The 16,408-nt window shown below is 47.5% G+C and overlaps 1 protein-coding gene across 2 annotated transcripts in view; it reads left to right on the top strand.

The window, feature by feature from the left end:
- The window catches only part of TUT1 (terminal uridylyl transferase 1, U6 snRNA-specific), a 104,507-nt gene that overhangs the window by 61,721 nt on the left and 26,378 nt on the right, over positions 1-16,408 (top strand). For both annotated transcript variants that reach the window (XM_063945017.1, XM_063945018.1), the window contains exons 3-5: positions 9,388-9,591; positions 9,756-9,870; positions 9,951-10,237. In XM_063945017.1, the coding sequence (XP_063801087.1) occupies positions 9,388-9,591; positions 9,756-9,870; positions 9,951-10,237 (606 nt within the window). The remainder of the gene's footprint in view (positions 1-9,387; positions 9,592-9,755; positions 9,871-9,950; positions 10,238-16,408) is intronic.

Below are 16,408 nucleotides of genomic sequence, written 5' to 3'. Positions count from 1 at the left end.
TTGCAGAGCCAGAAGAACGAAGAGAAGTTGAAAATCGGCGGCTGAAGACTCCGGTCTTCATTAAGGTAGCGCACAGCACTGCAGCTGTGCGCGCCATTGCTCCCTTAGCACACCACACACTCCGGTCACTGATGGGTGCAGGGCGCTAGGGGGGGGCGCCCTGGGCAGCAATTATAGTACCTTACTTGGCAAAAAGCACATAATACAGTCTAATAAACTGTATATGTGCATTAACCCCCGCCATTATACATTTAAAAACGCGGGAGAAGCCCGCCGATGAAGGGGCTGGGCTATCTTCCTCAGCACACCAGCGCCATTTTCTCTTCACAGCTCCGCCGGAAGGACGCTCCCCAGGCTCTCCCCTGCAGTTCCAAGACTTCTAGGGTAAAAAAGAGAGGGGGGGCACATAAATTTAGGCGCAATTCTGTGTATATAAGCTGCTATAAGGGAAAATCACTCTGTATAGTGTACATCCCTGCATTATATAGCGCTGTGGTGTGTGCTGGCATACTCTCTCTCTGTCTCCCCAAAGGACTTTGTGGGGTCCTGTCCTCAGTCAGAGCATTCCCTGTGTGTGTGCGGTGTGTCGGTACGGCTGTGTCGACATGTTTGATGAGGAAGCTTATGTGGAGGCGGAGCAGGTGCCGATAAGTGTGATGTCACCCCCTGCGGGGCCGACACCAGAGTGGGTGGATATGTGGAAGGTATTAACCGACAGTGTCAACTCCTTACATAAAAGATTAGATGACGTGACAGCAGTGGGACAGCCGGCATCTCAGCCCGCGCCTGCCCAGGCGTCTCAAAGGCCATCAGGGGCTCAAAAACGCCCGCTACCTCAGATGGCAGACACAGATGTCGACACGGAGTCTGACTCCAGTGTAGACGACGATTAGACAAATGTACAATCCACAAGGGCCATCCGTTGCATGATTACGGCAATGAAAAATGTGTTACACATTTCTGACATTAACCCGGCTACCACAAAAAAGGGTATTATGTTTGGGGAGAAAAAGCAACCAGTGGTTTTTCCCCCATCGGATGAGTTGAATGAAGTGTGTGAAGAAGCGTGGGGTTCCCCCGATAAGAAACTAGTGATTTCTAAAAAGTTACTGATGGCGTACCCCTTCCCGCCAGAGGACAGGTTACGTTGGGAGACATCCCCTAGGGTGGATAAGGCGCTCACACGCTTGTCAAAAAAGGTGGCACTGCCGTCTCAGGATACGGCCGCCTTAAAGGAGCCTGCAGATAGAAAGCAGGAGGCTATCCTGAAGTCTGGATATACACACTCAGGTACTATACTGAGACCTGCAATTGCTTCAGCATGGATGTGTAGTGCTGCAGCAGCTTGGTCCGATACCCTGTCAGATAATATTGATACCCTCGACAGGGATACTATTTTGCTAACCATAGAGCATATTAAAGACGTCGTCTTATATATGAGGGATGCACAGAGGGATATTTGCCGGCTGGCATCTAGAATTAATGTAATGTCCATTTCTGCCAGGAGAGTATTATGGACTCGGCAGTGGACAGGTGATGCTGATTCTAAAAGGCACATGGAGGTTTTGCCTTATAAGGTTGAGGAATTGTTTGGGGACGGTCTCTCGGACCTCGTATCCACAGCAACAGCTGGGAAGTCGACATTTTTACCTCGGGTTTCCTCACAGCCTAAGAAAGCACCGTACTATCGGGTACAGTCCTTTCGGCCCCAAAAAGGCAAGCGGGTCAGAGGCGGTTACTTTCTGCCCAGAGGCAAGGGAAGAGGGAAAAAGCTGCACCAGACAGCCAGTTCCCAGGAACAGAAATCTTCCCCCGCTTCCTCTAAGTCCACCGCATGACGCTGGGGCTCCACAGGCGGAGCCAGGTGCGGTGGGGGCGCGTCTCCGGAACTTCAGCGACCAGTGGGTTCGCTCACAGGTGGATCTCTGGGTTCTGCAAGTGGTATCTCAGGGATACAAGCTGGAGTTCGAGGCCACTCCCCCTCGCCGTTACCTCAAATCAGCCTTGCCAGCTGCTCCCAAAGAAAGGGAGGTAGTACTGGCGGCTATTCACAAGCTGTACCTCCAGCAGGTGATAATCAAGGTACCCCCCCTTCAACAGGGGCGGAGTTACTATTCCACAATGTTTGTGGTACCGAAACCGGACGGTTCGGTGAGACCCATCCTAAATTTAAAATCCTTGAACACTTATATAAGGAAGTTCAAGTTCAAGATGGAATCGCTCACGGCGGTTATTGCAAGCCTGGAAGAGGGGGATTTTATGGTGTCATTGGACATCAAGGATGCATACCTGCATGTCCCCATTTACCCACCTCACCAGGAGTACCTCAGGTTTGTGGTACAGGGCTGTCATTACCAATTCCAGACGCTGCCGTTTGGTATGTCCACGGCACCGAGTAAGGTAATGGCCGAAATGATGATACTCCTCCGAAAGAAGGGAGTTATAATTATCCCGTACTTGGACGATCTCCTGATAAAGGCGAGGTCCAAAGAGCAGTTGCTAGTCAGCGTAGCACTATCTCAGGAAGTGCTGCATCAGCACGGCTGGATTCTGAATATCCCAAAGTCACAGCTGATTCCTGCGATGCGTCTGCTGTTCCTGGGCATGATTCTGGACACAGAACAGAAGAAGGTGTTTCTCCCGGAGGAGAAGGCCCAGGAATTATCATCTCTGGTCAGGGACCTCCTGAAACCAAAACAGGTGTCGGTGCATCACTGCACGCGAATCCTGGGAAAGATGGTAGCTTCTTACGAAGCAATTCCCTTCGGCAGGTTCCATGCAAGGATCTTCCAGTGGGATCTATTGGACAAGTGGTCCGGATCGCATCTTCAGATGCATCGGTTGATCACCCTTTCCCCGAGGGCCAGGGTGTCTCTGCTGTGGTGGCTGCAGAGTGCTCATCTTCTCGAAGGCCGCAGATTCGGCATACAGGACTGGGTCCTGGTGACCACGGATGCAAGCCTCCGAGGTTGGGGGGCAGTCACTCAGGGAAGAAACTTCCAAGGACAATGGTCGAGTCAGGAAACTTCCCTACACATAAATATTCTGGAACTAAGGGCCATTTACAATGCCCTGAGTCAAGCAGAATCCCTGCTTCAAAACCAACCGGTGCTGATTCAGTCAGACAACATCACGGCAGTCGCCCATGTAAACCGACAGGGTGGCACAAGAAGCAGGATGGCAATGGCAGAAGCCACAAGGATTCTTCGATGGGCGGAGAATCACGTGCAAGCACTGTCAGCAGTGTTCATTCCGGGAGTGGACAACTGGGAAGCAGACTTCCTCAGCAGACACGACCTCCACCCGGGAGAGTGGGGACTTCATCCAGAAGTCTTCAAGCTGATTGTAAGCCGTTTGGAACGGTCACAGGTGGACATGATGGCGTCCCGCCTCAACAAAAAGCTAAAAAGATATTGCGCCAGGTCAAGGGACCCTCAGGCGTTAGCTGTGGACGCCCTAGTGACACCGTGGGTGTACCAGTCGGTTTATGTGTTCCCTCCTCTTCCTCTCATACCCAAGGTACTGGAGATAATAAGAAAGAGAGGAGTAAGAACTATACTCATCGTTCCGGATTGGCCAAGAAGGGCTTGGTACCCAGAACTACAAGAAATGATCTCAGAGGACCCATGGCCTCTGCCGCTCCGACAGGACCTGCTACAGCAGGGGCCCTGTCTGTTCCAAGACTTACCGCGGCTGCGTTAGACGGCATGGCGGTTGAACGCCGGATCCTAATGGAAAAGGGCATTCCGGATGAAGTTATTCCTACGCTGATAAAAGCTAGGAAGGATGTGACAGCACAATATTATCACCGCATATGGTGAAAATATGTTGCTTGGTGTGAGGCCAGGAAGGCCCCTACAGAGGAATTTCAGCTGGGTCGATTTCTGCACTTCCTACAGTCAGGAGTGACTATGGGCCTAAAATTAGGATCCATAAAAGTCTAGATTTCGGCCCTGTCTATTTTCTTTCAAAAAGAACTGGCTTCACTGCCTGAAGTTCAGACGTTTGTTAAGGGAGTGCTGCATATTCAGCCCCCTTTTGTGCCCCCAGTGGCACCTTGGGATCTCAACGTTGTGTTGGATTTCCTAAAATCACATTGGTTTGAGCCACTTAAGACCGTGGAGTTAAAATATCTCACGTGGAAGGTGGTCATGCTGTTGGCCTTGGCTTCGGCCAGGCGGGTGTCAGAATTGGCGGCTTTGTCGTGTAAAAGCCCATATCTGATTTTCCATATGGACAGGGCAGAATTGAGGACTCGTCCTCAATTTCTTCTTAAGGTGGTATCAGCATTTCATTTGAACCAACCTATTGTGGTGCCTGCGGCTACTCGAGACTTGGAGGATTCCAAGTTGCTGGACGTAGTCCGGGCCCTGAAAATCTATGTTTCCAGGACGGCTGGAGTCAGGAAAACTGACTCGCTATTTATCCTGCATGCACCCAACAAGCTGGGTGCTCCTGCTTCAAAGCAGGCTATTGCTCGCTGGATCTGTAGCACGATTCAGCTTGCACATTCTGCGGCTGGACTGCTGCATCCTAAATCAGTAAAAGCCCATTCCACGAGGAAGGTGGGCTGTTCTTGGGCGGCTGCCCGAGGGGTCTCTGCTTTACAACTTTGCCGAGCTGCTACTTGGTCGGGTTCAAACACTTTTGCGAAAGTCTACAAGTTTGATACCCTGGCTGAGGAGGACCTTGAGTTTGCTCATTCGGTGCTGCAGAGTCATCCGCACTCTCCCGCCCGTTTGGGAGCTTTGGTATAATCCCCATGGTCCTTACGGAGTACCCAGCATCCACTAGGACGTCAGAGAAAATAAGAATTTACTCACCGGTACTTCTATTTCTCGTAGTCCGTAGTGGATGCTGGGAGCCCGTCCCAAGTGCGGACTCTGCAATACATGTATATAGTTATTGCTTAACTAAAGGGTTATTGTTATGAGCCATCTATTTAATGAGGCTCAGTTATTGTACATACTGTTAACTGGGTATAGTTATCACAAGTTGTACGGTGTGGCTGGTATGAGTCTTACCCTGGATTCCAAATCCTTTCCTAGTAATGTCAGCTCTTCCGGGCACAGTTTCCCTAACTGAGGTCTGGAGGAGGGGCATAGAGGGAGGAGCCAGTGCACACCAGATATAGTACCTAATCTTTCTTTTAAGAGTGCCCAGTCTCCTGCGGAGCCCGTCTATACCCCATGGTCCTTACGGAGTACCCAGCATCCACTACGGACTACGAGAAATAGAATTACCGGTGAGTAATTTCTTATTTTTTTCCTCTGTGGCTAGTCCTTTAGTGTCTGGTATCCACGCATTCATTGCCGTGTGTCTACCTACTGAACTCACATGGGTTGTTTTCCAATTCTATTATGCTCCCTCTATGTGAGCTGTGGCTTTTTCGTGGGAACCACTATGCCATTGCTGGCTCGACACTCTTCATCACTTTATTGATTTCCAGTGCTAGTATCCAAGGATGCTAATTCGGTTGGAAAGTCTTTCATTCAGTTTCTTCTGAGCGTACCCTCCCCTAGCAGAGGCTTTTGAACGTCCCATTGTCCAGTGTCTCCCAGATTGGATGAAAGAGAGAACTGTTTTTTTTGTACTTACCATTAAATCCTTTTCTCTGGGGGACACTGCGTTCCCATCCTTACCTTCAGTTTTTGAAGTTTACTGAAGACCACGGGTTGCAGAAGGGAGGAGGCCAGAGGGAAGAAGCTACTCTTTTAAAGATATACTAGTCTAATTAAGTCCCAGCCCCTACGGATTCTTCAAGCAACCCATGGTCCACTGTTCCCCAGATGGACTCAGAGAAAAGGATTTAACGGTAAGTCCAAAAATCCAATTATGTATACTCACCCCTACGGTGGTTACAGGTACAGGTGATGGGTTTGGGTAGATGTTATTTTATTTCTCTGTTATTCAGGGACTGTATTCATGGATTCTTGTTCTCTGTAGTCCTGTGAATTTTTTTAACATTTTCCCAGGTGTTGCATTAGATGTTTGAATATATCTCAAAGGAGATATGGTGCAGATCAAATTGTAGAGAAAGTTTTGTCCCAGTGGACTTGAGTTAGTATATTACTCACCTTTTATTAGTTGGAATAGGTGCTATCATTGTGTTTTATACAACAGCATGGTTTACATACATTAATAAAAAGAAAGGAATTTAAAAAATTAAGACAATTGCAATAAAAGCACCTTATAAAAATGCAGTAACATAGGGGTATATGCAATTGCGGTCGAATTCCGTCTGGAATTCGACCGTTTTTTAATTCGACACAATTCGACAGTCAGACACCCTGCCGCCGGGACCCGAATTCGACATATTCAATAAAAAAACGATTCGACGGTCCTGCTGTCGAAAAACGGACCAATTGACGGATATTTGCGTCCTGGATTCGACTTTTTGGACGGCACAAAAGTGTTTAAAAACCCAGAAAAAAAATGCGTTGGGTCCCTCCTCCTAAGCCTAACCAGCCTCGGGCTCTTTGAGCCGGTCCTGGTTGTAAAAAATACGGGGGGGGGGGGGGGGAATTGACAGGGGATCCCCCGTGTTTTTACAACCAGCACCGGGCTCTGAGTCCGGTCCTGGTGCAAAAAATACGGGGGACAAAAAGCGTAGGGGTCCCCCGTATTTTTAACACCAGCACCGGGCTCCACTAGCTGGAGAGATAATGCCACAGCCGGGGGACACTTTTATACTGGTCTCTGCGGCCGTGGCATTAAATCCCCTACTAGTCACCCCTGGCCGGGGTAGCACGGAGGAGTGGGGACCCCTTAAATCAAGGGGTCCCCCCCCCCCTCCAGCCATCCAAGGGCCAGGGGTGAAGCCCGAGGCTGTCCCCCTTCCCCATCCAAGGGCTGCAGATGGGAGGCTGATAGCCTTGTGTCAAATAAAAGAGTATTGTTTTTTGTAGCAGAACTACAAGTCCCAGCAAACCTCCCCCACAAGCTGGTACTTGGAGAACCACAAGTACCAGCATGCGGGGGGGAAACGGACCCGCTGGTACCTGTAGTTCTACTGAAAAAAACCCCAAATAAAAACAGTACATGCACACCGTGATTGTATAACTTTATTACATACATGCACACCTACATGCACACATACTTGCCTATGTTCACACGAGGTTCGGTCCACTTCTCCAAGTAGAATCCACAGTGTGCCTGAAAATAAAATTATACTCGCCAAAATCCAGTGTAGATCTGTCCTCTTCTGTTTTGTAATCTACGTACTTGGCAAAAAAAGAAAACGCATTTACCCGGACCACACACTGAAAGGGGTCCCATGTTTACACATGGGACCCCTTTCCCCGAATGCCGGGACCCCACGTGACTCCTGTCACAGAGGGTCCCTTCAGCCAATCAGGGAGCGCCACGTCGTGGCACTCTCCTGATTGGCTGTGCGCGTCTGAGCTGTCAGACGCGCATAGCACATACCGCTCCATTATCTTCAATGGTGGGAACTTTGCGGTCAGCGGTGAGGTTACTCGCGGTCAGCCGCTGACCGTGAGTGACCTCACCGCTGACCGCAAAGTTCCCACCATTGAAGATAATGGAGCGGCTGTGCGATGTGCCGTCTGACAGCTCAGACGCGCGCAGCCAATCAGGAGAGTGCCACGACGTGGCGCTCCCTGATTGGCTGAAGGGACCCTCTGTGACAGGAGTCACGTGGGGTCCCGGCATTCGGGGAAAGGGGTCCCATGTGTAAACATGGGACCCCTTTCAGTGTGTGGTCCGGGTAAATGCGTTTTCTTTTTTTGCCAAGTACGTGGATTACAAAACAGAAGAGGACAGATCTACACTGGATTTTGGCGAGTATAATTTTATTTTCAGGCACACTGTGGATTCTACTTGGAGAAGTGGACCGAACCTCGTGTCAACATAGGTAAGTATGTGTGTGTCGGCATGTATGTAATAAAGTTTTACTTTCACGGTGTGCATGTAGTGTTTTTTTATTTGGGTATTTTTTTTGTAGTAGAACTACAGGTACCAGTGCCATCCCCCCCCCCCCCCGCATGCTGGTACTTGTTGTTCTCCAAGTACCAGCTTGCGGAGGAGGCTTGCTGGGACTTGTAGTTCTGCTACAAAAAACAATATTCTTTCTTTGTGTCACTTAGCTGTCAGCCTCCCATCCGCAGCCCATGGGGGGGGACAGCCTCGGGCTTCACCCCTGGCCCTTGGGTAGCTGGAGGGGGGGACCCCTTGATTTAAGGGGTCCCCACTCCTCCAGGGTACCCCGGCCAGGGGTGACTAGTTAGTGATTTAATGCCAGGGCCGCAGGGACCGATATAAAAGTGTCCCCCGGCTGTGGCATTATCTCTCTGACTAGTGGAGCCCGGTGCTGGTGTTAAAAAATACGGGGGACCCCTACGCTTTCTGTCCCCCGTATTTTTGGCACCAGGACCAGACGCAGAGCCCGGTGCTGGTTGTGAAAATACGGGGGATCCCCTGTCATTTTCACCCTCGTATTTTTACAACAGGACCGGCTGAAAAGAGCCCGAGGCTGGTTATGCTTAGGAGGGGGGACCCCACGCATTTTTTTTTCTTGATTTTAAACCATTCCCACCCCTTCCCACTGAAAACCATGCTCTGATCTCTGCATATTATTTTAGTCAGTTAAAAAAAAATTTTTTTTTAAATATATAAATAATACTTGTGTCTCCTAATAGACAAACCAAGTACATAATCCCTTCTAATATAAATAGATATGCTATTAGCAATAAAAAAAAAACACAAAAATTTTTTTTTTATTTTTTTTATTAGATTCCGCCAGCAAAGTGAGGCGGAATGAAATTGACGAAATTACTGTAGAAAAGCACTGTTGTCGAATCGACATTCTTCAATTGAATATACTTTTGTCAAAAAGCCGCATTTTTACCATTGCAGACATGTCGAATTTGACAACTGTCGAATTTCAAAAAGTTGAATCTGAAACGTCCGTTTTTTTTGTCAAAGTACTGTATTGCATTGTCGAATTTTTTTTTTTGTGTCGAAAATGCCCAGTTTTTCGACATTTGCGGCAATTCGATTGCAATTGCATATACCTCATAATCAAGAGTTAATATGAGACCAAAAAAAGAGATCTTACCAGGCAAAAACAGGTCTACATTTCTTGGTTGTACTATTACTAGCCTGAATAAGCTGATAGTACATATGAGAAACCATATACAAAATGCTTGGGGCCACAAGAATAATTTTGTGCATGAAACAAAGTTTGTGTGCCTTGAACTATGAGAAAGCAAAGTAACTATCTCAGTCACGTTAAAAAATGATTGCATTTAGGAATATTTAGGATACCAGGTTTTTGGATGTGGGAGACTCAACCTGTACTTCTAAAATTGTGAATTAAGCGCCTAGTAGTTATGTTTATGCAAACTATCTGGTTTTCTTTTGTAGGGTCTTTATGCCATTGTAGAGTTTGAAAGCCAGGATGGTGTTTGCCTGGCACTTTCGGAGACAAATATTACATTAGAGGGCCATCATCTGAAAGTAAAACCTCGAAAAAAGAAAGAGTTTAAAAAGAAGAAAGGAGGAACACAACGGAACTTGCAGCCCCCTGATCCAGAAGCACTGAGCAAGTTGCTGATTCGCTGCACAGATGTGAGTGTTAAAGGGAGAGAAGAGAGTAAAGGAAGGTGTAAAGCATAGCATTGCATGATGATTAAAGCGAACATAGTTAGATCAAACTGTTACTGATTATGAAATAACTGAACTAGTGAGAGTACACTAAACAATAAATATATTTGTGTCATAATCTCTTCAAGGTGGAGGATCAGATGAAGAGCGTAGTAACTCTGTGTTCTCCCTCTCATCATGAGAGTCGTCTACGGGAATTGCTCCTTTCTCTGCTTCGGGAAACCTTCACCGAGTTCTTTCCAGGTAATTAGAAGGCTGTACCAGTTTGTGTCACCGGGTGGGTGCTGCCTTTGGGTTATTGGCTCTATGTTCTTTGTTGCCAGGATGCCAGCTCCTTCCTTTCGGCTCTTCGGTAAATGGCTTTGAGATCAGCGGCTGTGACCTAGATTTGTACTTGGAGTTGGGAGAGAATGACGGGGAAGAAAAAGAAGACGTAAACAGAGAGAATGAGGGTGTAGATAAAGCAGAATTAGAAGCCGAGAATATAGAAAAAGATGATGTGAGAATCGAAGAAGATAAGGAAGAAAGTGGAGACTTGAAGAAAGACGATATATGTCCAGTGGAGGAGGAAGATGACAGCGATGGACTAATGGACGTTGGAGAAAATGAGGTGCGATCCTAGCTGTGTTTAGCCATAGTGATATCATTAGTAAAGATGTCTCTTTCTAACATTACATTTTATTGATTGTTTTCCAACAAGAAAATACATTTGAGGGAGAGGTACAGAAGGAAAACCATTGCTGAGAAGCTTAAGTGCTGGAAAGTCTATACTATATATGTTTTATTTGCTAGGCTACAAAGGATGAGAAAAGTCTCCTTTGTTTGTTTCTTAAATTAAAGGGCTTTTCTGGTCAGGTTAAATAATGCTGTTCAGTTCACAGCAAAAATATGAGTTGTTGAGGGTAATGATTTGTGGTTTGATGTCACGAGTGGATCTTGTAACAACGTAGTTGGTGGCTAATGTAGATGACATTACATCCACCCCTATAATTTTGCTGTTGTAAACAGAATAATGTTTTATTGGTTATTCCCCCTGACCATTTGGTTCATGAAGCTTTGTGTTTTGTCTACAATGGTGTTTCTCATTCCTTAGAAGTAATCTGTAGAAGCTCAGGTGTATAGGTCATTGACACAAGTGGATGCATCACTCTTGGTGGGGACAAATGCACTGGAAATGTGAAATGGGGAAAAAAAAAAGAATCCTTGTTATATATCTAACCAAAGTATGAAAAAACCCATGCTGAATTTATTATAATATTATTATAATAGAGTAATCTGACACAGTCATCATGTTTCTAAATAGCTCCATGACTATATACAGCTGTGTATTCTTACACCTATCCTTTCTCTTTCATCCACTAGGAGACACTGGAGCATTCTGAGACAGTAGGGGTGTGAAGCTTGCAACCGGAGGTGTGGCACAATCTAAAATTAGCATTGTCTGCACAGCCGGCTCCTCCCCCTTCACATCCCTCCTCCCTCAGTTTGGAAAATTGTGCCGAGGAGGTAACAGGCACTGAAGGGAGCTCCATGCTCCATTACAAAGGAGGCTGCGTCAACCTAACAAAAGGGGGGACAAAGTCTTCACATTAGAGAGACAATGATCCCTACTAAAGGGGATCTGCATCTCTCCTCGGAAAATCCAGATGCAGTCAGCAGTTAGTGAGTAATAAAGGGTCTGGTCATAACAGGAAAGTTTGCGGTTGAAGAGAGCTTTTACAGCTCACAGGGCTGATCTCCTGACTCCGGAGTACAGCCACCCAAGTGTTAATTCAGCCGCGCAACGGCTTACTTTAAAAAAAAAAAAAAACCTTCCCCGTTCTCCCCGGCCGGCTCTTCACTGAGAGCACCGCTAGGTCCCGCTGCAAGATTAATGCTGTGGTCTGAGGCATACAGGGACCTGGGTTCAAGCCCAGTGTCACCTAGATGGTTGCTATTTATACGTCCCCTCCCGCCACCAGCACACAACGGGGCGCGGAGGGCTGGGAGAGTCAGCGGGGGGGGGGAGCGAGAAAGACAGCGCAGCGTCTCCCGCTCTCCTCACTCCGGGCAGCGGATGACAGCCGTAGACAGCCCCGGCGCCCTCCTCCCGCACAGGTGCGCTTTATATTAACGCCGCCCGCACAGTTTCATTTATGAGGTGAGGTTTGTTGCAGCGCTGGAATGGCGCTGGGGGACATTTAATGATGTAGACTATATATTTCAGTAGCGGCCATCTTTAATATATAAGAGGCGCCAAGGTACTGAGAAGGGGAAGTTATACGCCCCCTTTAGTGGAGCATACTCCTGACCAGTTAGAACAGGGGGAGGGTTTGTTTTAGTATTGCTCCCTCTGCTGCTGATTGTACTGAAGATTTTCCATGTGTTTTTACACAAACATGTTTATGCCTTATATTTTCAAGGGACTTCTAATACATAGATCCCGTGGAAAATAATTATAATTTATATTTTCAAAGGAATTCTATTGCAAAGATCCTGACGAAATTATACAGAAGGCGGATACCAACTCTAACATCGTAGCTGATTACGGTTGGAGCGTGAGGGTTGCGAATAGACATGTTTTATTTATTTATTTAAAAAAATTTTTTTTGATATATATAAATTTATTTCATCCTGCTCCTTTTCTACCTAAAGAAGGGAAAAGGTACTTCCAGCCGGATCCGATACCTTCGATACCGTCAGCTCTCACAGGCTTTCACTTCCTCGTTTAAAGGGTGAAAGCGCTGCGTAATACCCTGGTGACGGGGTTAAACAACATGTCTAAAGCACCAACCAAGAAATCCAGGCCCTGTTCTGTTGGTACGAAATGTAACAAGAAGAGCACGCGGGTTGGCAGCTCCGGGGTGGGCGACTCCTGCTTAGACAAGAACGCTCCACCTGAGAGCAGTGCTCTCGCTAGGTCATGACATCCTAGCAAATAGAATCTCCAAGGAGAGGGCAGAATCACGCACGCAGCAATCGAAATGGGCTGCGGGATTCTTTAAGACGACGGAGGAATCTCTCATCAGCTTAACGCCGCCCGCACAGAAACGAATGTGCGCAAGGCAGTTACAAGAAGGTGAGTTAATTTATTCTAAACTAGACGCCGATTTCCCAGAAGAGACGGCAATCGCAGGTCTTGAGTCCTTTCATTTATGCAGTAAAGGAGATCCTGCACTTTAAAAGAGTAAAGGAGCCAAAAGAATTCGACTTGTTCGAATCCCAAAAGCTGCGTTCAGCAGTTTTTCCCATTCCTAAATCCCTCCAATCTCAAAGGGAGGAGGCTTGGAAACGACCTGACAATTTCCGAAAAGGTTTCAAGTAACTTACCCCTACCTAAGGGTGTAATGGATAAGTGGGAGACTCCACCAGTAGGGGAGACTCCCCTAGGAAGGTTGTCGAAGAAAACAATCTTAACAATACCTAATGTAAGGTTGACACAGCTTTAGAGTAAATTTTCGTAGCTGAAGGTGCGACACAGACACCTGCGATCGTCTGTGCTTGAGTCAACAAGGCCATGGGAGCATGGTCTGGATGTATTGTACAGGCTATTGCAGAGGAAAATAGCTTAGAAGAGATTACCCAACTGGCGGAACACATTCGAAGAATCTGCTTCATTCTTGTGTCAAGCCTCGAAATAGATTAGCAGGATAGCATTGCGCATCTCTGCATCGGCCATATAGGCTAGACGGATTTTACGGCTTAGAGATGGGTAAGGAGTCTCTGACGCCAAGCAGGTGGTAGACTACATCCCCTTTGGGAGAGAGATGCTTTTCGGTCCAGAGTTAGACAAGTGGATTTCGCAGGCTACAGCAGGGAAATCCGCCTTTCTTACTGACTCCTTTTACGAGAGCTGCTCTACAGGCTAGGAGCGGTTATTCGGGACCAGCGTTTCATTCATTTAGACCGCAGTCCTTTCGTGGCCGAGGAAGAGGTTCGGTACACGTGGAGTTAGAGGTCGAGGCCGTTAACAGGCAAATACCAGAAAGCAGGATTTACCTGCTGACAAGACCGTGGCATGACGGTCTCCCAGCTTACCTGGTTTTCGGGACATCTGGGCCAAAACTTCACCAGGACTTTGTCTAAACAACATAATCTCCCAAGGGTACAAACTGAATTTTCAACAGAGACCTCACAGTCCGTTTTTTTACAACGGGATTGCCTCGGTGCCCTCAGAAAACAAAAGCCCTACTGCTAGCAAAAATAGCTACAGTCAGAGATCATTATTCCAGTTCCTACCTCTCAAAGAGGAACGTGATTCTATTCCAATTTTTTTGTTGTGCCAAAGCCGGAGTCATTGCGGGTTTGGAATGAGACGAGTTCATGATATCCATGGACATAAGGGATATATACCTGCATATCCCAATTTGGACTCCTCGCCAAGCTTACTTAAGGTTTGCACTGGTGAAGGATCACTACCAATTCAGAGCCCTTCCATTCGGTCTGTCGTCTGCTCTGAGAATTTTTACGAAGGTCATGGCGATAATGGTTGTAGGATTGAGACTGTTGGGGGTCACGATAATACCTTATCTAGATCTACTTATCAAGGCTTCCTTTCAGGAACAGCTGATAAAGGATGCTCGGACATCTCATCAATTTCTCATTCGACATGGGTGGATTGTAAACTTTCAGAAATACAATCTCATACCAACCCAACGGATTCAATTCCTCAGTCTCATATTGGACACGGTACAATTGAGTCTTCCTACCAGACAGCAAGATCCAGGACCTACAGAGGTTCGTGGCTCAGGTACTACGAACACAGACTGTTTCTCTACACCTCTGTGGGCAACTTCTCGGGAAGTTGGTGGCGTCGTTCGACGCCCTCCAGTACGGCAGACTTTATTCCAGAACATTCCAGAGGACCCTCATCGCACTGGGCTTCTACGTCAAAGAATCCGACTTCCACCACGCATACGAACCTCCTTGATTGGTGGTCGTTGCACCAGAATCTCACAGCAGGCAAGAGATGCGGCATTTGGGATTGGAGGATCCTGACAACGGACGCCAGTCTCAGAGATTGGGGTGCCGTCCTAGACAAACATCAGTTTCAGGGCAGATGGACGTTACAGGAGAGCACACTACCCATTAACATTCTAGAACTGAGAGCTGTTTACAATGCGCTTCTCTTATCCGAAGACCTGGTCCTGGGTCAACACTTAAAGATAGTCGGACGATGTCACGACGACGGCTTACATAAGACGTCAGGGAGGAACAAAGAACAGGGTGGCGTTCACGGAAACACAAAGATCTTGTTGGGGGCAGACAGGCGAAACGACATCCTCTCGGCAGTGTTCATTTCCGGTGTGGAGAACTGGGAAGCGGATTATCTCAGTCGCTAGGACAGGCATCCGGGACAGTGGTACCTACACCCACGTATTTTCGACATGGTGGTGAGGAGATGGGGTCTACCTCAAAGGGGTCCTCATGACGTCTCGGCAATACTATCAGCTGCTCAGATATGTGTCCAGGACAAGAGATCCAGCAGCAGACTGAGTGACCGCATTAATACTTCCTTGGTGTTACATGAGGGTGTACATTTTTCCACCCTTCCTCCTTGTACCCAGGGTCCTGACAAGGTTGAAACGAGAGCGAGTGTGGGCGATTCTAATCACACCAGCTTGGCCACGCGGAAGTTGGTATTCAGACCGGTGAGTTTGCTAGCGGAAGATCCTTGGCGGTTACCTCAGAGGGAGGACATGCGGTCTCAGGGACCGTTCCACAGACCGGCACAGGCTGCGTTTGACGGCATGGTTATTGAAACCCAGATCTTACGGAACAGAGGAATGCCACGAACGGCCATTCCTACGATGTTTGCCGCTAGGAAGCCGGTAACAGCCATGCACTACTGCAAGATTTGGCAGAGGTACATGGACTGATGTCAAGACCGCGGGGGGAATTTGGAGAACTTCCACTTATCTGGACTTCTACTCTTTAGACCAGTCTGGATATAGGACTGAGGCTGAGCTCTCTGAAGGTTCAAGATTCGGCTCTCTCATCCTATTTCAACAGCGGTTAGCATCCTTGCCAGCGGTTCAAATCGTTTTACAAGGGGTTCTGAGGATGCAGCCCCTTTTTCGTCATCCTACTACACCATGAGACTTAAATTTGGTGTTGGACTTTTTGTAATAACATACTTTTACAAAGAACAGACCTGTAATCTCTCTTGGAAGGTCACATTATTGCCTGCCTTGGCTTCGACCAGGCGGGTTTCTTAGTTGGGCACCTTATCGTGTAAGTGTCCCTTTTTGTTTTTTCATGAGGATTGGGCAGAACTCTGTACAAGAGCAGATTTTTCCTAAGGTTGTTTCGGGGTTTCATGTAAACTAACCAATTGTGGCCCCATCTTTCCAGGGTCTCGCAGATGGGGACGTGTCCTTGGATGTTGTCCGAGCTTTACGGGTATACGTGCAAGTTACGTCGTCCTTCGGAAAGTCGGACCAGTTGTGTGTTTTGTAGGATGGGCCTAAGAAGGGTTGGACAGCATCTAAGCAGTATTTGTCTGGATGGATTAGACTGGCCATTCGGCTAGCTTATATTTCCTGTGGAAAACAGTTTCCAGTTCAGTTGGGTGCACATACCACCCGTTTAGTGGGTGCCTCATGGGCGACGGCCAGAGGTGTTTCCTCTACTCAACTTTGCAGAGCGGCGACGTGGTCCTCAGCCCACACGTTCGCGAACTTTTACAAGTTTGATACCGTTACGTCCGCAGATTCTGAATTCGGACGTTTCGTTTTGCAGCCCACCGACAGCACTCCCGCCCTGGGGGATAACTTTGGGACGTCCCCTACTGTCTCAGAAT

Source organism: Pseudophryne corroboree, chromosome 11 (genome assembly GCF_028390025.1).
Source record: "Pseudophryne corroboree isolate aPseCor3 chromosome 11, aPseCor3.hap2, whole genome shotgun sequence".
Lineage (NCBI taxonomy): Eukaryota > Metazoa > Chordata > Amphibia > Anura > Myobatrachidae > Pseudophryne > Pseudophryne corroboree.
This window is presented reverse-complemented; position numbering and strand designations above follow the sequence as displayed.